Raw genomic sequence first — 27,397 nt, 5'->3', positions numbered from 1 at the left:
AATGCACGTTGTGCCGATGTCTGTGTGATAATGCTTGCCCCTCTGCGTTTGACACCACATAATAAAATATCATCCACTTGTGCGATTTGATTTTCCCACGGATGGAAATCTCTGGATAGAGCTTGGTCTTCCACCGATAAAACCAGGATTACATCTTTGAGGGTTCGTGTCTGCTATTGCATTTAGTAAGGCAGTTAAACAGTTGTCAGGACCACCGGATGCTTTTCTTAAACAGGCTTGTCAGCGGACACTTTTCCAAACGCTTTCACCGCTGTAATTGTTCTGAAGCGTAAAAGAAAGGCGAAAAAAGTAAACACAAAGAGTTTAAAGAAGCTCATGGGTGACTTGACTGGATATTAATTTTGACAAAGTTTGTCGTCGTTAATGGAAGCATTTTGCCTGAAATTAGTTTGATGAAAATTGGGTGCCACTCTTCTGTCGGTTGGTTCGAAATCCTTGCTCCGGTGACGGCTCAGTCTGTAGTACAGGCAACGTGAACTCGCAAATTTCTACCCAACGCCGTGCGTGTTCAACCCCAGAGGAGCAAAAAATCAGATTAACTCCGATGAATTAACCGGCCCTGTGTCTGTCGTCGTCTCGTCTGAACCGGCGTGACATTTCCAACGGCTCGGGAGGGATCTCCAAAGGAGCTGACGTGAAGACAGTTGCTAGGCAACACATCCGATCTAATTGCTCCCGGGCAACCGCTCCGGCTGGACCCAAACGAACGACTCAAACTCATTAAAAATTGCTCTCATCTGGTAAAATGTTGTTCGAGCGCGCACTGACTCATAGCTGATACAGATGATTTCTTATTCATACTGTGTTCTATATGAGTCTCAGTTTGTTCAATTTACGTCGGGGAGAGCCCCCATGAATAATTAATTTCTTGGCTTCGTTGATATCGATTTGACCACAAAGCTCATATCCTAATGCGCTGTGCGCCTTGTTGACAGCTTTGCGCGGAGTAAACGGGTACACTGCCTACTTGATTATTTTTCCCCACACACGGCAGTGATCTCGCGCGAATGTCAAATTGGACCGGAATGAAATAACGGATAACTCCGTTTGACGTCATCCCGCGCATCACCGAGTGACCATCGCCGGTATTCATCATCATTTTCTCGTTCTCCCAGCCGCTGTCTCTTCCTTCGACGCCACATGTCCACGATGCGGAAAGGACCGCTTCGTTAAGCCCCTGCTTTTTTCTTCTCCGTCTTTGCCTGATTTTCTAATCCTTTTTTGGAGGTTCAAGATGGATGCCCTGAACTACTCGTTCCAGATGCCGGAGTGGAAGACTCGGGCGAAGGAAGGATGGGGCTACGTTGTGCGACTTTACGACGCCGTACAAGATTACATAGTGCCAAAGTACTACCACGACCGATCAAACAGGTAAATGAACGCAGCGTCTTTAATGAAACGTCACTATGACGCACACGCATCATTGACTGAAATAATTATAAATAACCCGAAAAAAGAGAGGGGGGCTGAAAAGAAGGGTGTTTTGCGCTGCGGCAAAATGCATTTTATCGGTTTAAAGTAAATAAGGCATGATTTCTTTTGTTCTGATGATTTTCTTCAGCTAAATGAGAAATGTGGCGTGCATGCAGGTGATGAGGTGGTGAATATCTGAGATGTAAAATAAGGTAACAATAGCATATTTCGTCAGAGAGAATTTTTCTATACAGAATATTTTTTGAGATTAAGAAAAACGAAGAAGCAGTAGAAAGAAATATGTCTTTTTGTCAGAAATGACAGAGATAAGATTGAAATTACCTTCCCATTGGGTGTTGTAAATCATTTAAGATAAAGATAATCTCTGACGTCCAATGCAGTACCACGAATGCCGATTAAAAATATCTAATATAAGCTCATGTTAGGAACAAACAACCAGAACAAATGAAAATCCTCTTTACACGGATTTCATTAGCAATGCAAATATTAAGTGTATGCCTATGCACAATATTCCACAGCATGTAATTTAGCGATGACTGCATCATTTGGGCCGGTACGGTACGCGTGTACAGTATGCGTAATACATGTGCATAATCCAACGTGCAAGTCGGCATAATGCATGTACTGTAAATGTACATGTACATGTACATGTACATGCACGTGGGCCACTGTGACGAGCAATATATATATAGACAGCACCACGCACCGTCCCCCTACCTCAAGCACGCGCGATGCACGGTGTGCCATGCCGGTTCAGCCAAGGGGGCTGGAAAGACAGCACCGATTTGGGGAAGAATTTGCGAACTAGCTGCAATTTGGGGATGTGGGGACGGCGGTTATTGCCATTTTGATGTGCATGGTGGTGAAGGTAAACTGGTGACACTTGTGACAGTGATAATGGTGGGTGGTCTTCTCGAGTGATGTAGGGCAACCAAAACAATATGAAGTGACAAAATCGGTGACTGTGAAGACTTAAGAAATGTCGAATGTGGTGATTATCGTAGATGCTGCTGTTGCCAGGCGTGGATCGGGGGGGGGGTTGGGAGTCGAACTCTCTGAGACAAAAAAAGAGGAAAATATAAAAAATAAGTAAAGTAACTGCACCAATACCACTGTAAACGATATATGGCATGTACATGTATAATGTTTCATTATCATTTCTCTTGACCGCAAAAAACCGACATTTAAAAAATCTGTGGCCTGACCCCCCCCTCCCAGAAAAATGTCTGATTAAGCCCCTGGTTGCCGTTGCTGATTGAGAAAGAAGAACTTAACAAGTGATTTGTTCAACAACCTACTTTTAGGTCACGAGAGACGGCAAAGATTATGTACATGTACTGTATGTAAGATTAAAATGAATGGCCGCCTGTGAACTCCGTCAGGGTTTTCAAGTGCTTATTTTAGTATTTTTGTCTTATAACAAGTTTAAAAATAGAAGAAGCTTAGGCAATGTCACACAGTTTATAGTTAAATTACGGTTTTTGCTCTTCTTTGGTTCAACTTTTCTCGTGGGAACTTGTCTTAAATAATTCAAAGTCGATTAGACCCGCATCGTTCACATTCCACAAAAAGTGGGAGGGGCAGTTTGGACAATGTTAGTCTCCAGTGCATGTACAGTACAGTGTACACGTACAATGTACATGTTCTTGTACGCTATCTGAGCTGAACTCTCGAAGAGAGTCTAGTATTTAGCTGGTTCACTAGTCTGTTACACGAGAATTCAGACGGGACATCTCAGTGCAGATTACCAGTTCATATTTATGTACACGTTCGTGGAAATGCTACAGGTTAATTTACCAAATATTTTATTAGTTTCCTTCATCTAAGTCTTGTTCACAAACATGTCGACGTGAAACCCACTCAGTTATATTTGCACAACTCCAGGCCAGGATAACAGCGTCATGGGGAAAGAAATAGAGCCGTAAGTGTTCCAAGGCGTTGCTGCTTGTATATTGTAGTTTCGGTACACGTCTGCCCACTTTCCGGACACGAGAGATGTGCAGTAGGTTGCGTTTATTGAACTCCCAATTGTTCATGTTATTTGTCCATTCCTTATTCAGTTCGAAGGTATTTATGAACATGTATATACTTGAAGTGAATAATTGTCACAGAGATAATGTCCTGAAAAGTTGGAGGCAGGATATTCTCGCCAAATTTTGATTGCTTTGATCATGTTGATGCAGACTCAGGCCTAGTCTTACTTAGTCTTTTGTTGCAATGTTGATCACTATCACAGGTGTTTGATCTAACTAAAGAACAACGACCCAAACCTGCGTTTCATAATATCTAAGTTTTTACGTAAAAATGGTAAACACTTGTTTCTTTTTTTCATTTACGTTTTTCTAAGGAAAAACAGTAACTTACTTGACCAGTTTCGTTTATTGTCTAGGCCTAAGTTTTTTTGTTGAAAACAAAAATGGTAGGCCTAAAACATCTTTTGTTCTTTTTTTCTATTTTTTGTTTGGCACTGGGTATTTGACCATGAACCTGTATGGATTCTTTTTTTATTTTTCTGCCAGTACGGCAACTGAACATGCAGTGAGTGTTTGTGGGGACTTAGACATTTTACCGTGACAAATCTTGTCTGGTTGACATGATTGAATGGTTTGACACTTACATTGTCGTTGTAATGTAAACGTGTGCTCACGAGAAGGAATTCAAACCTAGTGTAGGGCTGAGTCAATTAAAATAATTCACTATTCCAATATTCGACCTTCAATTTGATCGAATATCCGAATATTCGGTCATACCGACTGGCAGATTGTTGAGGAACAAACCATAATTATTGAAATCAGTTGCAATAATGCACACAATTGTCTATTATAATCACTATAATAGCTTCTCATGTCTATGAGTATCTCCAGCCATGATTTAATAAGATTTAAGAGACGAATAATACTTCTTTTCCTGTTGAAAATGTGCATTCCTTTCCAATTTTTCTAAATGTACTTTTTGAATCATTGTACATGTAAGGTATCTGCCACTTGACATTTGAACCTGCTTGGAACAAGCCTCTATAGTGCAGTTGCTCTCATTTAAAACAAAGGAAAATTCTCCCTTTTCATGGATTTTGCATTTGAATATTCAAATTCGGAAGTAACATTCAAATATTCTGCACAGCCTTAACCTAGTGCGATTTTGAAATTCTCACTTTTCAGAGCCACAGATCACAAGAAAGCAATGTCTTGCAATTTAGCTTTAAGACATCGTGGCTGCTTTTTAAATCTGGTGTGAGACAAGCAGTACCTAGCAGGCCGACAGACCACTTCTGTAGGTTGAAGAACACTGCAGAGATATTAATCCTTTGGAAAACGCCAAGTACACTGTAGCAGTGTTTAAACTTAAAAGTAGATAAATATTGATAAGGGAAAAACACCACATTCATTTTACACCGTAATGACACAAAATTTTGCAGTATTCAAGAAAAATCAAATTCTTTGGGATGTTACCGACCAGAGCAAGAATGGAGACCTGTCCTGTGGGTTATTGCAAGATTCTCAGCCATTCATTCATTGTAGATGAAGCTGTGGGATTCTGTTGGAGTGGACACGGTGTCCTGATAAGGGGAAGGCCTGTCTACAGGTCGTTTGGCCAAATGAAAGAAGTGAAGTAGTTCCATGTCCCCGCCTTCTTCCTTTTTCCTGGTCATCATCTTTTGTTTCTGGTGTTCCCTTTTTGTGAAATTTGCAACATTTTCACTTTTGTTCCTGGTTTCATGTATGTGTGTAGTTATAAATTAAAGTTTAAAACCTGTTACGTGATGTAAAGCTCCTTTACTTTAGCGTTTGGACACAAATGTATCAGTCAAAAGAGTCAAGAGGTTCAGTTGCCATCTTGGAAAAATCCACCTTGTAAAAAGCCAAAGGACAAAATAAATGCCCTTTTCTCCATTACAAAGAAAAAAAAACACCCCAAAATAGACAAAAACTCCATCTATGTACGTACTTGGCATTTAAATTGTACTGAACGTGGAGGTATTATGTACACAGTCATGTTCATGTAGATTCCAATTCAGTCATGGTTCTGACTGAATTCCAGATAATGCGCTGGATGTGGTTTAGAGTGCCTTAGAGTAATTAATATCTAATAGGATGTTTAACTAGCTGCACAGCTGCATCGTTTGCAGTGAGGGTTTGTTTAAACAGTCTGTGCCATCTGCAGTAGGTATTGAACACGGAGGTGCAGATTGAAAAAAAAAAATCACAACTCTTTTACTGCATGCATATCTGATTTCCAAGGCACATCTCTTCAGATGCTAAAGTAAACAAAAAAAAAAAGAAAGGGTGAACGAAAAATGGGCCGGAATGAAATTTGCATTTTGCTGGAATGCATCAGGAGGACGCGATGTGACCCATATCGGCCACAGGTGGTGATGCTTTTAAAAAGAAAATTAACCGGACGACGAGCAGACACCCTGTGCGTGTTGACGCGTACACTGTCTAGCATTCCCCATACTTGCTCTGGATATCCAGTCAGGCCAAGCTGTAGAGCCATGGAGATGTGCCAAAGCGCAGTGGATTAGGCGTTGTTGGGTGTGCGGTGATATGATGCAGGTGAACTTGAAAAGGCTGAAGCATCGTTACTTGACTCGCAGCAAGGAGATCTACTGGGCCTACTTCCTGTACACGCTAAAGTGAGCCGAGCTAGTCTTCCAAAAGCTATCTTCTCTGCCTGTGGATTCTTCAAACTCAATTTTTTTTTCTGGGCTGTGAAACACATGTTGTTAATGCGCAAAATCTCTACAGGGTCTATGAGGTGCAGTAGCATTTTGCATGCCTGTATTTTTCATCCTGGACTTATTAAAATAAGTGCATCATTTAATACAGTACGTGTACATATGTAACTCTATCAATGGTGGGTGAAAAATGGCATTGAAATCGGAGGGTCACCATCATGTAGCTACATGCATGGTGTTGGAATGGAAGTTCTATTTCAGCTTTCTAGGAGTTTTGCTTCTCATTGTCTTGGCAGTGCTCTTACCGGTATCTTATTCAGTCTTGCGATACCTTCCAAATCTAACTGACGGATTTTGAAGGATAGGGGATTTAAGGGGTCACCTCGATAACCTGCCAAATCCACCAAAGTGCAACAGTGGATTGGCTTTGATAGCCTTGATGGACTTTCAGCGCAGTGTTGGATTTTCATGAATACAGGATGCTCCGAGGCTCAGATGCTGACGGACTGTCGCCAGTTCCTTGCAGTTTCTCCACGAATGATTTGGTCTTGTTTCTTTTGATTTGTTTCCCCCAATGCAGATCAGTTCAAATGCGTCTCTACACCTTGACAAAGCGGCACTTTGTGCTGGTGTTCGTCGCGTTCTTTACGGCATTCACAGCCTCGGTTGTACTAGGAATAGCAGGTATGTTGAAACTCTTTGGTCTACATGTACATGTATGCATGAGTGTGTAAACGCCTTCAATCGCGGACCTATAACAATACGGGACAATAGGGTCCACGGTTGCCGAAGAGTCCACGGTTGGAAAACGTGAACAAAAGAGGAACAATAGGGAGTCCACGATTGAAGGCGTTTACACACTTGGGTGTGTGTGTGTTCACGCATAACTTCAAAAAATATTCAGCCGATCTGTGGCTTTTCGAGCCCAATTCTTCCTAAACTAATCTCAAGCTACCACAGTCTAACTCAAACCCCCGAACAGGATCAGTCATCGTTGACAGGCTGTGTGTGCAAATGAAGCGTGGACAACAAATTGTTAGGCTGACTGCCTCGTGTGGATATCTGTTTCCTAACAAAGAATTCACAACAGGTCTGCTCATGCCTACATGTACGTAGCTGATGGAATGGAAGTATACGGCCACGAGGCGTAGGGTCCGTAGACCACAGTAGTAATGAAATATAACATTAAAAAGCAACCAAATTGGTCCCTGAAATTCCCTGCAGCACAGTGTAAGAGGCCTCCTTGCTGTCGAATGTATTTTTCGCTAGTGTACATGTACATGGTTACCAAGTGTATTCAATATCAAAGTGATTACGTACATGTAACTACACTAAGGCCATTGCTGTTTGCAACCCTCGCACTTTTATAAAGATGCTTGATGCTCCTCTTCTGGAAACCTGTCAAAATAAATAGTCCAGGCTCTTAATTGCGTGATTACAATCGGATTGTGAAGCAGTGGGCTGTTTTGATTCCAGAAATTGCAAGTTCCTTCATTTCTTGTCGCCTGCGAGCACTCATTTGGCTTCAATGGTTGCTGTCTCAATGATAAGATGTTAGACTTGCAGTTTGATTCGTCCTGATGGACGTTGGAGCGACTTTTGCTCTCCATAACATGCACATGATACTTCCATGGATGTAAGAATTGTTTCAACTTTTATCGCTTGACCCAAGCTTGTCATAAAAAAATGACAAATCTGGGCTACCGCGTTCTCTGTGTTGTGGATGTGATGCAAATACATTGCATTTCCTGCATCAGATTTTGATTTGTAAAGTGTGCAAACTAATGTTTGGTTGCAATCGTATAATAATAAAATTTTATAAAGCGCCCTCCATAAAATGACCTCAGAGCCCTGTACAACAATATACACTACAAACTATAATGTTTATTTTTTATTGCTTAATTTTTTAATTTTGTTTGATAACTTCTGTTACTTTGTTTTTATTATTATTATAACACCCAGTAGGCCCTAATTAATAATCATTACACATTACAAACTACAGAGATCTATGAAATAAAACCATGACTATTTAAAAATCAACATAAAACTTATTTCACTTATAACTTATCTTATATTAAATAAAAATGTTTTAAGAGAGGATTTAAAAATATCCCATGATGCTGAAGCACGTATCGACAGTGGCAGTGTATTCCAAAGTCCAGTTGCACAAGCCTGGAATGCCCTGTCACTGTAATACTGTGATAATATGTATTCACTGTGTATTTGTCCCATCAGTAGTTATTGCTTGAAGAATTGAAATAAACGAGTTGTGCAAAGAAATTCATGTGAAATGCATCCTATTACCGTTCCCCCTGCCTTGGCCCCAACAACTTTGTGTAAATCGCCGACACGTGTTGCCGCGGTTTGTTGAATATTTGCCAATGTATTGATGTGTTGTCCCGTGTCACCCATCGCTTGACCTGGCTACTCGTTGCTTTACTGATTTTTAGAGCAAATAACATCTCTTTTCTCAGTTTCAAGCTGCCAAAAGTAAAGCTTTGTTGGTGCCGAGTGCAAACACGAATTGAAATTCAAACCGCGGAACATTAGAGATGAAATGCATTCAAGTTTTGCTAAATTCTCGGTGGAATTATTCTGGCTTTTTGGAGATTTTCCTTGGCATCAAATGGGAACAGGGTGTGTAATTCATAATAGCTTTCAGAGCAAATGTGAGTCTGCAGTGCCCATTAATTTGTGAGTTTGCCTTCTTTTTAAAGAAACGTGCGCATGTATCCGAATAAAACATGTCTCTTGCAGATTAAATTCTTCAATTCATCTCCAGCCACAGAATTTTCCACTTTACTTCTGTCTTCAAAACCAGCTTCAGTGCAAACTTGTAATCTCAGTTCCTCTGAATGCACCTTTAATTTATTGGTAATTCAGCTTCAGTCCTTTAAAAGTAGCCCAGACAATGTGAGATGATGTGGTCTCCATCCTCTAAAACTAACCAACATTTCACTGCATCATATGCAGACTCTATCCTCCAAAATCAGCCAAACTACAGCACAGATTTTAATGGGATTGATGGGTCTAAGTGTGCACCTTGATGTCTTCAATTTTTTCCCTCATGCTGTCTTTTTTGTTTCCAGGCCCAAACATAGACGTGTATGCCGAATACAGAAGAAAGGAAAACTTGCCAGTAAGTACTAAAAAAGTTGACTCGGCATTTCATCGAAACTTCTGCAGTTTGCTTTGTGACTCTAATATTTTGCATTGTAAAATTTAAGTAGTTTTTACAGGATTTTCTGTACTAGAAGTGTTGAGCAAAAAAACCCTTTTAAGAAAAAAAAAAACCCTAACTGAAGTATGAAAACTTCAGAAGTACTCAAAGAGATGTCTTTCGGGTCCAACCTAACCCACCGTCAGTGTTGTACTTGCCGAGACTGGTCTTGGTCTCAAAACCAGTTTGAATGTGGTTTTGGTCTCGAACACGCTGGTGTTGGTCTCGAATCATTGGTCTCGGTCTTGGTCTTGATCTCGCACCTCCTGTTCTCGGAATTTTCGGCCGAGACCAGTACAAGACTAATTTCAAAATACACTTTGCGCCCTTTTATACCTGATTTGTGATAAATTTCGATTCTGTGCAGGCCTACGAAAAACTTGAATTGAGACCCCGCAAGACGTAGGTACGGCCACTAAGGACTGTACGTACGAGCGTTCCTTGTGGTTACAGCTGGCAGTAGCATGTCATACGCAAACTTCACCCTTTGTGCGAATTACGTGTGCACCCAAGGTTGAAACTTGTGCGGCCAAAGTTTAAAGCTTTCGCACTCACAGTTAAACTTGCGCACGCAAAGTTGAAGCTTGCACCAGGAAGAAGATAGCGCGTGACAGGCCCCAAAATAATTGTCACTGGCTACCGGCCGTAAAAAGATATGCTATTTGTTGTCGTCGGGGCACCTGTGAACCCGTAGTCACATTGCGTGGTCCGGTAACATGATGCGTATTCATGCACTGTTTGTTGATCTCAAACTTGACTAACAAGACACCATTCCGTGATAGCGTTTTTGGCACAACGTCTGCCGCCGTGAGCCTTTGCCTTGGTGGGGCATAACTCATTGATGTCATGATTTCCAGAAAGTCTTTTCCGCCTATCATGGCTGGCAATTCGGCAATCATACATTAAGCATTGAACTACCACAAGGAATGTGTTGGTGTCAAAACGGGAAGCAAAAAAGATGTCGTTGTGTGTGTTTTTTGCTCGAAAAACCCAGCGTCAGCGATAAGGCAGGAACAATATCTGCCTTCGTTGAACACGTGCGCTGCCATCACCCCGTGAAGTACGTACATGTACCAGGCTACTCGTAGGAATGATCGTTCAGTCTGCATGTTTGTTTAAATTTTTAAAGAATCTAAATTTAAGGCTTAAATGTTCAAACAATCAAAAACTGTTTCGTGTTTGATTTTTAATGGAAGGCGATGCCATGTTTGCATTACAGTCCCAAGTTTGAAATGAAAATGAATTGGTTTAATTTTATCATTTTAAAATGAATTGATCTGAAATGGATAAAATTATGAAGTGTCGTTATTTTTCGTTCTTAATTTTTTTAGGCCCCATTATTTTTTATACTTGTTGCAAGTAAATTTTTGTCCTACTTCAAGATATTTTTGTTTTTCAAACTCACCTGCTTGCCCAAAGTACATGTACTTTGCCTCCTTGTGAACCTTGTCATAACATTTAACACAGATGGATTACATGCCATACCAGGCACAAAGTGAAACTACCAAGTGTTTATGAATAAGAAATAGAATTGTTGGTAAGGAATTTTTGTGTCAATTTTATCGCATCTTTAGTTTGCATTGATTGCATGCAATATGCATGTCGTGACATTCAGAGCAGGTAAAAAAGTAAACACTATTGAAGAATTCAAACTACAAAGTAACAACAAAAAACAATGCAAAAATCCAGGACAATTCTGTCAAACTAGCGCATACATGTTGTTCTGTGGTTTATAGCCAATCTTCACAGTTTTATGTCAATGTACAGAGATAGTTTCTATTCATTTATTTACATATGTGGTCTTGGTCTCGGATGGCTGGTCTTGGTCTCAGACGGCTGGCCTTGGTCTCAGTCTGGATCTCGGGTTACTTTTTCTGGCCTGGTCTTGGTCTGTTGGTCTCGGTCTTGGTCTCTTGGACTGCCTGGTCTTGACTACAGCACTGCCCACCGTGAGCACTTCAGAATCAATTTGGAATAAATATCATTGAATTGTTCTGCTGTGTCAAACAGAACACGCCAATGACAATAACTGATCTGTTTCAAGCAGTTCAAATGAAGTTTGGTTATACTTGTAAATCCTTATGCATAAATATTGAGGCTTTAATATAGATAAACTTGTGCATAATGGTCCCTTCTGTGCAGTAGCATTAACATGCTACCTACAGTCCTACACTAATGCGTTCATCACAAGCTGCACCCTTGTTTGACCTTGGTACCCGGGTAGTCCCTGATTAATTTTTCACAGTTGCTGAAATATTCACAGTGAGCTCTGTTACCTTACCAGATACATGTAGTTCCGGCATATTAGAATATCACACGTCATAAACACAGCATGCATAGTGCACTCACCCGTGGATTTAAAAAAAAAAACCCAATTGGACCAGTGTGCAAATTTTGCTGGTTGCCAGCCAAAACCTACATGTATGGTGTTCTTCACTTGGTTCAGTCTAGTTGCCTACTTGTATTTTTGCTTGTTCCTGGTCATTTTTGCCGATTGGCATTTTCTCCAACTAGTTTTTGGTATGGCTGTGATGTCCAGCATGGTTCTCTTTTACTCCATTTCAAAACGCACGTGCTGCAGGATGTATACCGGCGTATCTGCATAAGGCCCAGTTTGAAAAACTTTGTTTTTCAAGAGCTTTGGCCCCTCTGTAATACAGAACCCAACTTGGGAGTCTTTCTGTTCAGATGAAGTCTTCACAGCCTTGCAGAACCAGAGATTGAGTGGGTGCCAGGGTCGCAGCCGCGTTTTATGAAAATTCCCCAATTTGCATAGTGTTATTCACTCAAGTAACCTTTGACCCTACAGGGTGGCCCCTTCAAACTGGAGTCGCCACATCTCAGCAGATTTAACCGCTCTTTGTGGCTGACATCGGTGATAGAGGTAGACAATGGCAAAGGTGTGTGGAACCTTGCAAGTTGGGAACTTTTTCTTCAGGAACTTGTTCCTTATGAACCTTTTTCAGTTAAAATTACTGTCACTCCCACGTAACAATCATTTCTAAGAATCTTTGCTCCCTTAAAACCTCCTGCCCAAGTCCTAATTTCAGTATTGCTTGCTATTCAGTTAGAAATTGAAGCTCTTAACATTTACGGAAAAGCAGTAGTCAGTGTCACTGTAAACTGTCTTGCTTATGGACACAATTTCAAATACATTTGCTTGCCATTTTGGTGGGTTTAAATTCATGACCACATTGTGTAAATACATGGCTGGAAATTAGTGCTTTTCTCAGACTTTCCTGAAATCGATTGCTGTGGTTGTAGGTGAGAGCTTCCAAAAAACCTTCAACGTCAGTATTGAAATCCGTGGGTTAAAGGAGGACGACAGCGTGAAGCCCATCAGTAACATTTTCTTCAACCACACCAGAACGTTGTCATGTGAAAAGGTCAGTGGAACTGCTCGCAAAACATTTACAGCCCAAACTTTGTTATATGGTGACATGATTTGTGTTCCGGATACCTAATACCTGACCAAAAGAAGGTTGGTACCCAGTTCCAAATTTTGTGGGGAAGGGGGGAACTTTACAAGACCTAGGGTGGAATCTTAATTGTTTATTTGCAAATCATTGGCCTTGATTTCTTTACGCTGATGCCTTGTGGTCCTTTGAAATCATTTTTCTGAAAGTCATATGCTTCATACTCGTGAAATGGCCGGGTTTCCAAGACAGGTAGGCCAAAATTTTGACTTTTCCAAATGACACACACGAACCAAATGCTCTGGCTGGGATGTAATAAAATATGAGCGTTTTCAACTGAATGAGCACAACAAACCCTGAGATGGTTTGAGTTGAAACTCATACTGGATATCATGTGTTTACATGCATACTAAGTTTCAACAAGATTGGTCATGGGGCAGCAGAGACGAGGTACATGTAACACAAAACACATCCAGTCTTTTTTAGAGTAACTCCTTTGCAAAATCGGGGGGGGGGGAGAGAAATTGTAAACACTTTGCATCTTCTTATTGTTGACAAACAGAGAAACTAGGGCAACACTCAGGTGTCGTTAGTCCTTGATGCCTAGTACCAACATCAAGCCCTGGCAGATTTGTAAAATGGCTCTTTCGCAACCCATAGGCCTCTATCTCGGGGCAGCCATCTTGCTTTTCTGCCATTCAGAACAATCTAACCAAACTGAGGCCAGAAGGAAAAACAGTCTGTTCCCTCTTATCAATATGTGAAGTTGTATGAATGTTACTTGAAGGGGATACAGGGAATGAGACAAAAGTGGCGCATCACGATAAAGGTCTTTGCCAGATGGGAAGGCGAGTCGCCCCGGGTAAATCTTCATTTGGCTGAAAAGCAAAACGCTCCGCTTTTTTCTCTCTCTGCCTTACATATGGAGCCTACAATTCTGTTGATAGTTTCCTCCAATCTTATCGGCTTCTTTCAGGGGGAACTTTGCGAAGAATTGCTGCTGCTTCACGTCAGCCCCGTAAAGTACTATTCCTACGTGATCACCGTCTACTTCCAGGGGCTGGAGAACGCAAAGGTCACAGAGGTCAGCTTCAAGGTAAGCCCCCTTGCTCAGCCAGTTACAGCTGTTTAATTCATTTACTTCTAACTTTGTTAGGGACATGGCAGTAGGTTGTACCTGTTCACTTCTGAAGTATGCAGTTAGCTTTACGTCTCTTAGATATGAGTTGACATGTAAGTCCAGTGTTTCCGTTATAATCCATACATATATGTAGACCTTCATATGATTTATAACTCGATTTATAATTCGATTTATAACTCGATATGTAAATTTAAAGTTTTATGAGTAAAAAAAGGTGTGCGCTCAACTTTTAACTGAACACACGCCTTATAATGTGGCATTATTGAATTATCATTCAAATGTTAAAGGGGCCATTTCTTTCACCTTGTAACTAGTAAAGCTTAACATTTACTAGACAAAAACTGCATCGTTGTTGAAAAGTCTTAAGTATCAAGTCAAGTCTCTGATTGGGATGCGCTTTCTCTCCTGACAGTTCCGTACGTACAATCCCTCCTTTTGTGAGATGGAGATCTGGTTCCGGTTCGTATTCCTGGTCCTGTCCTTCATCATCACGGTAGGCTCATTAAATGACTGCCTAAAGTTACCTTTGAGTGGCCCTAAACCCCAAGATTTCAGCGACAATCCGCTCTGAGCGGGAACAACAGAGGGTGTGGTTTTAAATGAAATCGACAGTCCTTTGGTTTAAACTCACCGCATAGGTGCGCAAGTTGATGCGTGTTTGACGTGGAGCACGCCGAGCACACGCTACAAATTTATTGTGGACTATACAGTCTATACATGCACCCCAAACACGTGCAAGAACCCGGTTGGAAAACTCAGTAACAGTCTGTCTGTCTTTTGCTGGTGGGAGTCCATTTCAGCTAAGGGCGGATCCAGTCAAACCTCATAAGAGGTTTTCAGACTTTGCAGATTATTTTGTCATAACAGGCACCTTGTATCATCAGGAATGAAAACAATGAAGAACAAAGGATTTTGATCTGAAAATTTCCTTGTTATAAGCAAAAGATTGCATTAACATTGCTCTTACAAACAAGGTTTGACTGAACATAGAATCTTAATAATATAGCACGGTACAGGTTAAATAACTACTGGCATGAAGTGCTGAATGATATTAAACTTACCAAGGAAAAGTCAGTTGGGGACTGTTTCAAGTGGGCGCTTCGTGCCTCTTCAGAGAGGATACTCGTGCATTCCAGTTAGAGGTGGTTGTACATGCTCTGCCCCACACAAGCTTGTTGTTTGTGCATGAACCTAAATGTACAGACCGTATTTTGCCCCTCGGGGATGTCAGTGTTTTGTTTTTAACAAAGTTCCCATATCGCGTCTCCCATTTTAAAAATGTACATTAGCTGCGTAGTTCCACAGTGTCCAGATACATGTACTTTGGGAAAATGTACATTGTCCTCAAGGCACAGATTTAGCAAGAAGTGAGTCAGTTGGTGGTGTCTTGTTTTTCATTGACAGTGTATGTTCGCACACTCCTTGAGGAAGTTTTCCATGCGGGACTGGTCTATTGAACAGAAGTGGTTGTCCGTCTTACTACCTTTTCTTCTTCTATACAACGGTAAGCTTTTCGAAGTAACACACAAAACACGGAAAGCCTCCCCCTCCCCCAAAAAGCGCAAAGTCAACGTTGCTGAAAAATCACACAACACCTCACGGAAATTCAACAGATAACCATCTGAGTCGTGCTGCAAAAGTCTTGCGCCTGGAATGATGGTACATTCAAGATAACGATCACCTATTTGGCAAAATGACTCATTTGAAATACTGCATCCATTAATGGGTGCCTACGTCATTGACTGCACACATTCATTAATCAAGCATGCAGGAATGGCCTTTTGGTCCGTGGGGTTTTTAAATTGAAGCTTTGTTTTCATTGTTTTTTTCACATTGTGAACATAAAAAGTGAGAGAGGTCCGTGGAATTAAAACCCCCAAATCTGTTGAATTTGTAAAATTGCAGCAAAAGCAAATGTTATCGGCATGTACTAAATTTTGATAATGTTACATATCGACGCCAGAGAGCTGACAAATAGGCCAATGTACTGATCAGATCGCACTTTGTTTACATTTGCACTTTCTGATGGGGCCAGCGGGGGCCCATGGTCTGCTGAGCACCATAGGAAAGCACACACATGAACAAAGTGTTGCATCATGGATTTACGCCTTCGTTCGCAGATCCGATCTTCCCTCTCAATTTCTTGGTGGATTCCTGGGTGACGATCATCCTTGACAACATCTTCCAGACAACGTTTCTCTGTGCCCTCCTGCTCTTCTGGCTCTGTGCCTACCACGGCATCAGAAAGGTACGGCCAGACATTTTTCTCAACATTTTTCTTTTACTCGCTCTGAATTCTCTTGTGTTGGTGCCAAAGCTAAATTTGAACTGGGAACCAGTTGCACATTATATGCAGCACATGAGATTTTGGTTGGTAATCTGTTTTTCGTTTGGCAGGTGTTTTTCGCACTCGATACATTTGATTGCTTGCCGTATGTATTTTTCACACATTTTTAATATCATACACGTATTTGTGTATAAAGCCGGGCTGGTTTTGAGGTTTTGCTACGTGAGAAGTGCCAAGCTTTTGTTCTTCATGTACATCATATCACCAATATCAGAATGGGCGCATAAATTCCTTTGACATGTTCAATATTGCCTCGGTCTCTTCCCAAGTAGTCCACGATCAGCCTGTTCAAAATTCTAAATTTGTCCCAATTTTCATATTGAGGAAACACCAAATGTGTCAACTAACTTGCTTCTAAACTTAGCAGATTCCCACTGCACATTATTGCTTTCTTTATTTAAACCCTAATTTAGTACACCAGATGGAGTTTGAATTTCATTAAATCTTGTTGGATTGAGCATGGCCAGGGTTAATTCTGCTGACAAAATTGTGATGCCTTCAGCTGTTGACTTTGTGAAATGAGATAATACAGATAAAGCCGTGAAGTATGCAGCCATAACCCGTCTTTCAAATTTATCCAACTCGCCACTACAGTGGAAACAAATTAACAGAAAGTGGCAAACTGTTTTTTTAAATTTCGTTTGTAAATCAAGCCTCAAGGGGTTCATTCATATTCTAAATCAGCATGATTCTAAAACCAGACGCTGCAACATATGTTGAACATACCCAGTACGTAACGTACGTACGGAGTACGTAAATTTGATGGTATAGTCCAGACATGCACACTTTGTTTACCAAGAAGCCAATGAAGCATAACACTAAAAATAATGAACCGGGGTGTATTATTCAACCCCCCCTCCCCTGTGGATGGCTAAAAATAACCACGTAGGCTCCCCCAAGGTTACAAGCTTGTAATTACACCATGAATAAGTAATGACTAGACTCCGGTTGAGTGTGATATTGTGTCTTTTTTTCCCACCAGATGCCTGTGAGGATTTCTCTGTGTCCTTTTGTTTTTCCACTTCGCTTTTTTCTTTTTCAAGGCTGCCAACAAAATCAGAAAATACTGTCATTTGAAAATTACTTGAATTGATTTGGTAGAAAGAAATCCTTGTATTTCTCGTCAGCCGTAATGCTTGGTCATGCTTATGACTGCAGTGCCTGATTTTATCCAATTTTCCAAATTCAAATACCTTGCAACGATATTTGCATTATCATTGAGAAGAAAATTCAGATCAAATCTGCAATGCCAATCGCATGGTTTACTTTTTATAACGAGCAGGATGTAAGTTAGAATTACACGACCCGTTTATTTTATTTTCTAGAGTGCTGTTTTCTCTTTTCAATTGCCAGTGCTTATGATATGCTGACTGTTTGCAGTTTGTTTTCTTTTGTTTTTTGCCGATAACAGTTTGTCCACATTTACCTCGGCAATTCACTGTGCTCGGCTGAAGAATTCACTCGTGTTTATTTCTGAATGTGACCCTTTTTTTTTTTTTCAAGGATTATGCAGTTAGCCCTTTTCGCTTTTGGAAATTCATGGTATGTTTGTTTGCAGCTTCACATATCACATAGCCACGCGATGTCATTGCATGCCTAGTACCTGTAGTCTGTCTGCCGTGATTTTCAATTGACCCTGAAATTTGTGCGGTCAATTGATTATTCTTTTTCTGCACACTTTGATGCGGAAGCAGATTTGCTGGTAATTCACCGTAAGCAACTTCAAATGTTGACATGGACAAGTCGGTAGTGACTTGAAGAGATCAGGCCCAAATCCTTCAATGTGCCGGGTAATTTAACTTTGTGGTTGAATGGTCTGTGAGACTTAATGGCACCGTTTATTGATACCGCAGGAAATAATGCTGGCAAAACAGCTCTGGACTGGCAAACCACCCACTGTCAGCAATATTTAAACAGTGACAATAAGTGTACTTAAATTGATCTAGGGTTGTCACATAAATGCTTTAGAAGTGTGATATGTGAAATCTCGGTGAGTTCTGAGTCTATTATCCTACAGTGAACGTAAATGTGAAACAATTTTGGCTCTTTAACCCTAACCCTCCTCAGTCCTCCAACAGGTGAAGGATTGAGGAGGGTTAGGGTTAACAGTCTTGCTTGTCTGTACGATATCCCAAAGTATGCGCATTTTCAAACGTCAGACTCGAGAGATATCGGCAGCCATTTTCTGTAGCAGTCGAAAGCCACCGCAATGCCCAGTCACTCCCTGTAGAGCACCATGTCATTATCCATACCAAAAACTCAGCTCTGTAAATGTCAGGGACGTGATATGCTCCGTTACACCTGTGTATTAGAGGTAGATGCTTTAGTGTAGCACGCTGCTTGTACCAGCTTGTGAAGATGTCTGGATGAGATTTGAAAAAGAAATGTGAATCCTTCTTGTTGATTTGCCCGCATCCTCTGCACCGTTTTCCCCACTGTTTTGTGCACATCCTCTCAAATGCAGCTCTCCTTTGTGTCTGTGCTCAAAGTGTGCGCGGTTTTTTGTGTGTGCTGTGCTTCCATTTGCAAACGTGTAGTACTTGCACAGACTTTTCAATTTCTTGTCAAACTGTTCAATACGGCCGTTTCACAATAGTGCACCACCAAGAGTTTGCAATGCGTTGGCCAATCACAATGCCCGAAATTTGTCGACCCAATGCGCGTTTGGAAAGGGTCGACAAATTTCGCGCGTTGTGATTGGCCAACGCGTGGCAAACTCTTGGTGGCGCACTAATGTGAATCGCCCGTATTGCGATTTGCCAAAAGGTGTTCTGAATGAAGAGCAAACTTAGTCATGACAGTCCATGAGTGGGAAACACGAGTGACAAAATCCCTTGTTGTCAGCCCGTTGGAATGGAAGTGAGACGATTCCCTCGATTTATTTTGGATTTAGAATATAATCTAAAACGGTCATTTGTGAGTGAGGCCCGTGACACAACCAAAAGAAAGTCATAATGAGTCCAATTGGTGTTCTGGCACCAAGACACCCACAGCAGTGACAAATAGGAAGTGAAAGATTAGAACATACAATGTACCAAACCTGCCAATCTCACAAAATGAGCCGTAAGGCCATTTTTCCTCCAGTGATTCTGTTTAGTCGGAATTGGAACATTCAAAACTTAGCTCTTTGTGTTGATGCATCTTAAAATGGACATCATGGGGGTAATGTTAAGGATTCCTTTTCATGTATGCCATGCAAGATTCATGCAGCGTTGTCTTTGAGGCTCAGTAGACACTGCATAGAATCCTGGATGTGGCACGGTTAAGGTGAATTTATAATGAAAGCCGTTTAATTAGTGGCCGTTAACTCAAAAGTGACTCTAGGGTTAGGGTGCCTAGAAGTACAGGGTTCCCAAGGTGATGGAAAATCCTGAGAAGTAATGGGGAAAAAAGTGTCCCAGAAAGTCTGAGGAAAGTCATAGAATTTCAGTTTTCATGTTTCTGTGGGAATCTGAAGTAGTTTTCCATTATGCCATGGAGGGGTGGGGGTGCTTTTGTCACCACGAGAAACGAAAAATAAAAGAGGGGGGTGAAAAAAAGAAAACGAAACCAAGGAGAAAGAGGATGGAAATCACAAATTTGCTTGAAAATAACCTCGGAACTGTCCCTCTTCCACTGATGATTGTTTGTCAGTTTGCAGTAAGGGCTGTGCCCTGTTTTTCCCCCTGCAAAAGAAGTCTGTCTGGTGATGCTCGTTCTTGGTGTCCCAATTTGACTCGATTCCTGTCTAATTCCATTGGCACGCAGAGCGATAGGAAGTGGCTGTACTTCTACCTACCCAAGCTAATCCTGGTGGGTGTCATTTGGGTGGCGGCCGTGGTCCTGGCCTGCTGGTCACAGTACCGCACCCTCTATGACCCCACCTTCAACTACAAAGTGGACGGCGGCAACTTCCTGGTGAGTTTAGCGAGGTGTCGGCCCACTGGGTGTTCAGAAACCCTTTTGACGCCCTGTAGGTCTTTTCTGAGGCTATGCCTCGTTATGAAAATACGTACGAGAGAAGTACATGTGCATGTGTAAGTGCAAAATTTTAGCAGCTGGGAGGCCCTTTTTTCAACTCAAGGCATGTTTAGATACTTAGGCTGTATAGGAGCTAGGTCTAGGTCTTTTCTCCATTGAAAATATGCGGAGATGCACTGACAGTAGACACGGCAATAGCTCTTGTAGCCTGTTTTTGGATAGGGCCTCAATTTGGACCAGTTAGGGGAATGGCAGGATTTTTTCCACATGCCACCCAAGGCAGATGATGTGTGACCTTTGTTTTTCACGCTCGATGAGGACTCAGTCAAGTCAGGGCTGCCGTATACGCCTTACATGATCCACTTCTGATCTCGTTGATGAGACCAAACAAAATTAACTCGTCAACTTCCAGAGTCTTACCCAAATGAGTTTGCACAGGTTCACTCTTTTACTCAAACAATCTGGCCTTTTGTGATTTCTAATCGGGTTGAGCTTTTCCAATACTAACAGTGCCATCATTAGTCTCTTCTCCAGTCCATTATCTCAGAGTTTATTGCCATGATTCGATTTAAACGAGTGTCGTTTTCTGTCATATTTCTTTTCGATACAGGGCCTTGTCATTTTCTTCTTGTGTGTTGGGAGCCTGTACCTTCTTTACCTTGTGTTCCTTATCATCAGAGCCTTCACCGAGCTGAAGTCACTCCCTTACATGAGTGAGTTATTATGCCTTTAAGAAAAAAAAAACCAACCCAGACATTATGAAGAAGGGGACTTGACTGTCACCTCAAACGCCCTGATTGGAAGTCAACAGATTGTCAGGACGAGTATAATTAGGAAAAAAAAGTTACGCTTAAGTGGGTAATTTACTTCAGTTTCAACTGGGAGGTCCCTGGTTCAAATCCCAGGAATCGTAAGGACTTTCCCATTCTTCAGAGAATTTGGGTCACTGCCCTGCTTAACCATTATAGCCGACTATTCGGAATTGCATGTGCCACTTGGTGTCTCGCCTGACTTTAAAAACTCAAAGGTCCTTTGTTTGGAAATCATTATGATTGTTCCTCATCAGAACTTGAGGGCCCTCCTAGATGGTACTCTTGGCCTTCAAGTCAGAAGTCGTTGGTTCCAATCCAAGGAATCATGACTATTCCTCATTGTCTAATCCAGGAGGCACTTAAACCTACTTGACCCTCGTACCCTATACTTGACCCTCATATCAGAAGTCTGCTGTTCGAATTCAAGGGACCCTTGTCTTCAGAGTTTTCACAAAGCTCAAATCACTCTCTTGTTGCACGTAATGTATTTCAGTGAGTGGAAGTCCTCCCTGTGTTTTCTCTTCAGATTTGCGATTAAGGTTTATGACTGTTCTCATGCTGTTTGTCGTGGCTGTGTGGTAAGGAAGAATTTTTATTCATTGATCTTGGAATACCAAAATGCAAAGTATTTTAGCAGTGTTATAATCAAGCGCATCACAAATCCTTGCAAGTCCAACTCAACTCATCCTGTCTTAAATCTAACCCCCAGCCTACTTTGGCTAGAAACCCTGCCAGATGCACCAGACTGCATCATTTGTCAAAGTGGCTTGCCTGCCCAGTGGAACCAGATCCAACAGGTCAACTCTCCCCCAAGGCCAAACACCTTGGGAGTCTGTGGTTGCCAGTCACCACAAGATCCAACAGTGGCATTGTTCAATGGGACTAGCTCCCACTGTCTCAACATGGTTAGGTTGTGTGGCTGCTGTTGTTTGCCCAGTGCATGAAAGTGCATCCAACTTTTTCCTCTGATGGACTGTGCTTCGTCTGGCAGGGTTAGGGTTAAGCTAAGTCACAAGTTGTTCAACTGAACTGCAATAAGTGGAGTGGAGTGCCATGGCCTTGTGGTTAAGAGTATCGGATTCGCAGTCAGCGGGTAAAGCCGCAGGTTGCGGGTTCGAATCCAGCCTGGGGTCATGGTGCGTGTGCCCTTGGGCAAGGCTCTTTGTCACTCCTTGCCTCTCTCCACCCAGGAGTAATTGGGTACCTGTGAGGGCAGAGATGGTTATTGTGGGTGATTAAGCCACTTTGTGCCAAATAGTGGCCGCATCGAGCTGTATACTGCCCAGGGAGCTGAGATTGTATTTGGTGTGTTTGGTGGGCTCAGTGAACTGGGGTAACAATCTTGTATCTATGTTAAAGGTTCTTTATAAATACCTTTATTATTATCATAATAGAAGCATTCCACTGCCATTGTTCCCCTGTTTAATACCTGTGACTGATCTTAGGACAGGACTTGTGAAAAGACTTCTGATGGAGTCTGCTACAATCCAGGGAAATGTTTTAGGGAGTCGAATTAAACATCCAACCTATGCTCAGTCCGACCCTTTTTTTGTTCACAATTTTGTTTTGAACAAGTCATCCTTATACTTTGATCATTGTGGGTTTATCAGTGAGAATATTCCTAAGTAAACTTGTGATGCCATACTTTTTTAGAAAAAAGTTCATTGCCGGCAGCTTTGCACGTACCACCATGTGAAATGTGACTGGCCTTATTGATATACGTACTGAGGCCAAAAATAAAATGTTTGGGGACAGAAATTCACAGAAATTGCCTTTATGTACAACTGAATGACAGTGTTGATAACCCCAATGTCTTTGTTTTCTCCAGCGTTGCTGTGGTGATCATGAGGTTTGGCATCGGCATACTCCAGAACAACTTCATTTCTGAACTTTCCACGTATTACAAGAACTATATCCTTTGCAGAACAGAAACCATAGATGTTGTGTTTTATCGACTTGGAAGAATGAAGGCTCAGTAAATAAATGTACCCCATTCGGATTGTTTGTTCACGTTTTTTGAACAATTTCTTTCAAATCTGAAACAAAATCCGAATCTTCCAGAATTGGAAAACTGGCTTTTCAGTTTTTGTCAAGACTTTACTGCCCAGCTACTGTTGCACGGGTGTGTCTCCAGTTCTTTTGAAGTAAAGGAGCGGACCATTGGTTCTCTACTTTAGGGTTTTGGAGAAACCGGAAGGCTTCCTATCAAAGCTGTCCACAAGTTTACTGTTATAAATTGATTTGATGTGCAGTTTTAAAATAAACAAAACAACTACTAGACCAGTCTTGCAAAATTGTTGCTAACTGTTTACACCCCTTCTACCATTTGCCTGCGTCTCCAGAAGGCGGCAGTACTTTTTCAGTGTTTTTTTTCCTTAACTGCCAAGTACCAGCTGAATTCCTGGCCTTCTACAGTCTTCTTAACTTTTACCTGTACACGATGGCCTTCGTCTATTCTCCATCCAAGAATGCCCACAAAGGTAAGTCAGAAAGAACCCAAGAAGATATCAACTTTGAGGCATTCTATTATTCATATGCATCCCCACCTGATCTCACATTTGTTTTTCAATTTGAAGTAGCTCCGCCATTGCGGATGTTCTTAGTAATCCTCTACTCAGTCACAAATTTGCCCGCACCAGCTTTCTAAATCCATTTGTTTTCCCTTGCAGATTCATACTTCAAAGATAACCCAACCTTTTCCATGCTCAATGAATCAGAAGATGAACTCATCTATGGGTAAGTTGTTCAATTTCTAATCGAAAACCTATTCACTGAATTTGCAAAATAGTTTCTTCCCTGTTTGCAGAACATCTTTAATTACTTTCCCAACTTCTACAACCTTTCCAGCTCAGACAGTGATGACAATGCCGTGACGAGACCACTCCAAAATGGCACTTCCTACCAGGAGAGTGAGGATGAGTAGTTATCATGGTAACAACCTTTGAACTTTACACAGCGTGTGCTTCCAAGGGTGAGAGAGCTATTGAAGTTGCTGCACTGGTCTCCGTTGTGGTAGGGAACCAGTGTTCAACCATTCAGTAGAATTGAATAAAGACACTGGTACCCGGCCTTAATACAAGTACATTAGTACACCAGAAGGATAGACTGCATACAAAGTAACATTGAATTCCTTTGCAAAGCTGAGACAGTTAGTTTACATAACAACAGTACTCGTCCATTCCAGTGAAAAAATTTGAACTTTATTTTGCGTTCCAAAGAAAATTTTTTAAGAATCTAAAATTTGCGCAAATAGTTTTTCGCATCATATAAATTTGTAGAATTTAGGGATTGGTGATGAGTTTCATTTCATTCGGAACTGGTTGTCAAAAGGTAAAAAAAAGAAGATAAAATTGGCTTGACGATTGGATCCCCGACGAGCTATTTGACAGTTTTCAGATGGCCACCATAAGTTTTCCACTGCAAAACTGAATTGTAACTGAATTGATATCTTTATTAATCATGCTTAAACCTGTTATTTTTTTATTAAGGCCCACAAAACACAAATACATAAAAGCCATTTTCAGTCACACTCAACTCGTGTTACCTTAAAAACATACACATCCAAAGATTTTGAAAAGTGCAAGGACCAATTGGATAGAGCAAATCGAATTGCTCTCAAAAGTCTTCTTTGCCCCAGAGGCCCTGTGCATCGTGTCTGCATCATAAATCACTCAAAATTATGATTGCAGTAATCAAAATCACCGGAAGGTGTTGAAAGACAAGGGATATTGATCAAAAGCCTTGCATGAAATAAGTTATGTATACATTCTTTAATAACGTGCATGCCTTTTGTTTGTTTTGACAAAATATGAAATGTGTCGTTGTGCTTATATTTGGTTTGATTTGGTTCACTGAAACTTTTTTGGGGGTCATTTTTAAGGGGTGTGTGGTTTTATGTGCGTATACTGCGCGTTGTGTATTGCACTTGTGTGTAGCAGTGGCTAATGTACATGCAGATGCAGACGTGATTTAACATTGTGCAATAGAGGGTTTGCTCTTGGCCGTTTTTGCCGTGGATTCACCAATCAGCACCCGGGAATAGAGCCTGTGCAGATCTCATACGGCCGCTGGAGTTTCAGCGCGTGCGTGCCTAGGCCGAAGTCCAGTCTGCCACAGGTCCTGGCGAGGCCGTGAACTGTGACAAAAGTTGTCCTTCGCCATGGTTCACCTTGTGACTTATGACTCCGGGCATTGTGATGGATTTAACCACAGCCCTGGTACCTACTTGCTGTCACTCGGAATCTGGCTTCATAACATATTTCGTGTCATAAAGATAAGTCTACAAGTGCATGTATAATGTTTGACCTTAAACATCCCTTAGAACTGAGTGTAACAATTGTAAAGTCATGCTTTCTTTTAGAAAAACAGGGTATAGTTGATTTTAAGAAAGGACAGTTTTTCTGATAATGAAAACTGATTCTTTTATGCTTGAAGCTTACTCCAATTAATACAAAGACTGATTTTATTGAATGTCAAACGTCTTTCTTTTGGTAGTTATCAAAGCCAAGGTGCACATGAATTGAAATTCATGCCGAAATCATAGGCCATTGATTAAGTCTGCTGGGTGAAGGTCTTTTGCGGTCGATAACAGGTGGGCGTATGCCCGCAACAGACACAACCAAAACCACAGGTTTGAAAGCCTGTCTGGGCCACAGCCTTTCTCTCCCTTTGAATTCGAAGTGGAAAGCGCCCTCTTCTGACTGAATCAAACTCAGTTTCTTTTGTATACTTTTGCTGTAGGAAGGGAGCCCTCTGTAGATCTTTTTTTGTAATGAAATGTATACCAAGTTTTAATACTGGATCATAATTAGTGAATTTTTGTGCGTGTCACAGTTTATTTTAGGTCGAGTTCGGGCGGCCTGTTCTTGACACGGGTTTCTTGTTCTCGCGCTCGAATGGCGGGAACACGACTCAGGAACACTGTTCTCGGAACAGAATCACACACCACCTCCTCGTCAGGGTTTTACAGGAACACGCGGAAAACCTCGTGATTTTGATTTTTGAACAGCTGCAACAAGTAGAGAGATGGCTTCCAAAGCCATAGACAATGGGAAGTTTTGCAAAATTAACATTAATTATTTTCCGTAACACGGAAATGAATGTTCCTGTTTATATAGAAAAGAATTCATCCCATCCAAACATTAACTCTCGAATAACGTAGCCTACATGGACGCCGCCATGTTGCTTGTCACTAACTACCAGCGATAACCGGTTGTTTGTTCCTGGCGTTCGAGCGGCCGACAAACGAACAACAAATCGAGCTGTTCGTGAACATACAGGATCAGGAACAAGCTGCCCGAACTCGGCCTTACAGTCAGTACTCGAAAGGCCTCACTGAGTATTTTGCATGTGACATGTCATCATTGAAGTGGCCTCTAAGGTCGACCGGGAGACACAGACATTTCAGACTCGCGTTGCCTAAGTTCGGGCGGCTTGTTCTCGTATGTTCAGGAACAGCTCGAATTGTTGTTTGTGGGTCGGCCGCTAGAACGCTGGGAATATACAACCAGTTATTGCTACTACATATAGTCACTTGTAGCATAGATGCAACATGGCGGCGTCCTTGTACATTCTTCGAGAGTTAATGTTTGAGCTAACTTCTTTTCCATTAAAAAAATCATATCTGTCATGGAAAATTATTGATGTTAATTGTACAGAACTTTCCATTGTCTCCAGTTTTGTGAGCCATCTCGATAGTTGTTGCAGCTTTTCAAAACTGAAATCTCGCGAGTTTTCCCGTGTGTTCGCGTAAAACTCTGATGAGGAGGTGGTGTGTGAACCTGTTTCGAGCGCGAGAATGCGAAACCCGTGTCAAGAACATGCCGCCCGAACTCCATGCAGTAAAAGAGCACAACCAACTTGTTTCTTAATGTTGTTTGAATGAAGTGACAATCCTGCACAGTACGGAGCCTTGTAAGTGCCACCTCACTTGTTGAGATCCTGACATATTTTAGCTCAAAATGACCACATATAACAGGCAAAACATCGGCACCTATGCCACATATGATGACGTATCACAGGCGAGGTGTAATGCGAAAATAGAAAATTTTGAGTGATTCACAAAAGGGAACATTTGAAAGCACTCTTTAAAGTAATGAGGTGTTGCCCTTAGAAACTTCACACTTTTTTTGTTTAATTGTACAAAACATGGGACGTTTTTCTAAGTTGTTCTTTGCAGTACCCTATGTGGCCCATCCCGACCTGATCTGCCCCCCCCAATATCTAATGAAATTGGGTTTATCTTTGTTGTAATGGGAAAATTTGAGACGCTGGTGGCAGCTGACATAGCGCACTGGTCCCTTTTCAAGGTAATGCGTGTGCTCGGGACTGTGCATGCATGCGCAGAACAACGCGTGCGTGCTCAGAACTGG

At 41.5% G+C, this 27,397-nt stretch overlaps 1 protein-coding gene across 4 annotated transcripts; it reads left to right on the top strand.

The window, feature by feature from the left end:
• The first annotated feature begins 756 nt into the window (after positions 1-756).
• tmem181 (transmembrane protein 181) lies at positions 757-27,397 on the top strand. Of its 4 annotated transcripts, none has more exons than XM_022251140.2 (17): positions 757-1,392; positions 6,711-6,814; positions 9,220-9,269; positions 12,160-12,250; positions 12,615-12,736; positions 13,743-13,862; positions 14,320-14,400; positions 15,312-15,411; positions 16,028-16,155; positions 17,758-17,796; positions 20,002-20,151; positions 20,825-20,927; positions 21,553-21,604; positions 22,855-22,937; positions 23,417-23,506; positions 23,696-23,762; positions 23,874-27,397. In XM_022251140.2, exons 1-17 carry the CDS (start codon positions 1,256-1,258, stop codon positions 23,947-23,949), a joined length of 1,593 nt encoding a protein of 530 aa, XP_022106832.2. In that variant the 5' UTR covers positions 757-1,255; the 3' UTR covers positions 23,950-27,397. The 4 variants fall into 4 exon arrangements, with proteins under 4 accessions (XP_022106832.2, XP_022106833.2, XP_022106834.2 ...); XM_022251142.2 differs by lacking the exon at positions 757-1,392 and adding an exon at positions 3,181-3,376; XM_087146367.1 differs by lacking the exon at positions 757-1,392 and adding an exon at positions 5,868-6,088.

Source organism: Acanthaster planci, linkage group LG15 (genome assembly GCF_054643075.1).
Source record: "Acanthaster planci isolate LZ-2023a linkage group LG15, COTS_SCS, whole genome shotgun sequence".
Classification (NCBI taxonomy): domain Eukaryota; kingdom Metazoa; phylum Echinodermata; class Asteroidea; order Valvatida; family Acanthasteridae; genus Acanthaster; species Acanthaster planci.
This window is presented reverse-complemented; position numbering and strand designations above follow the sequence as displayed.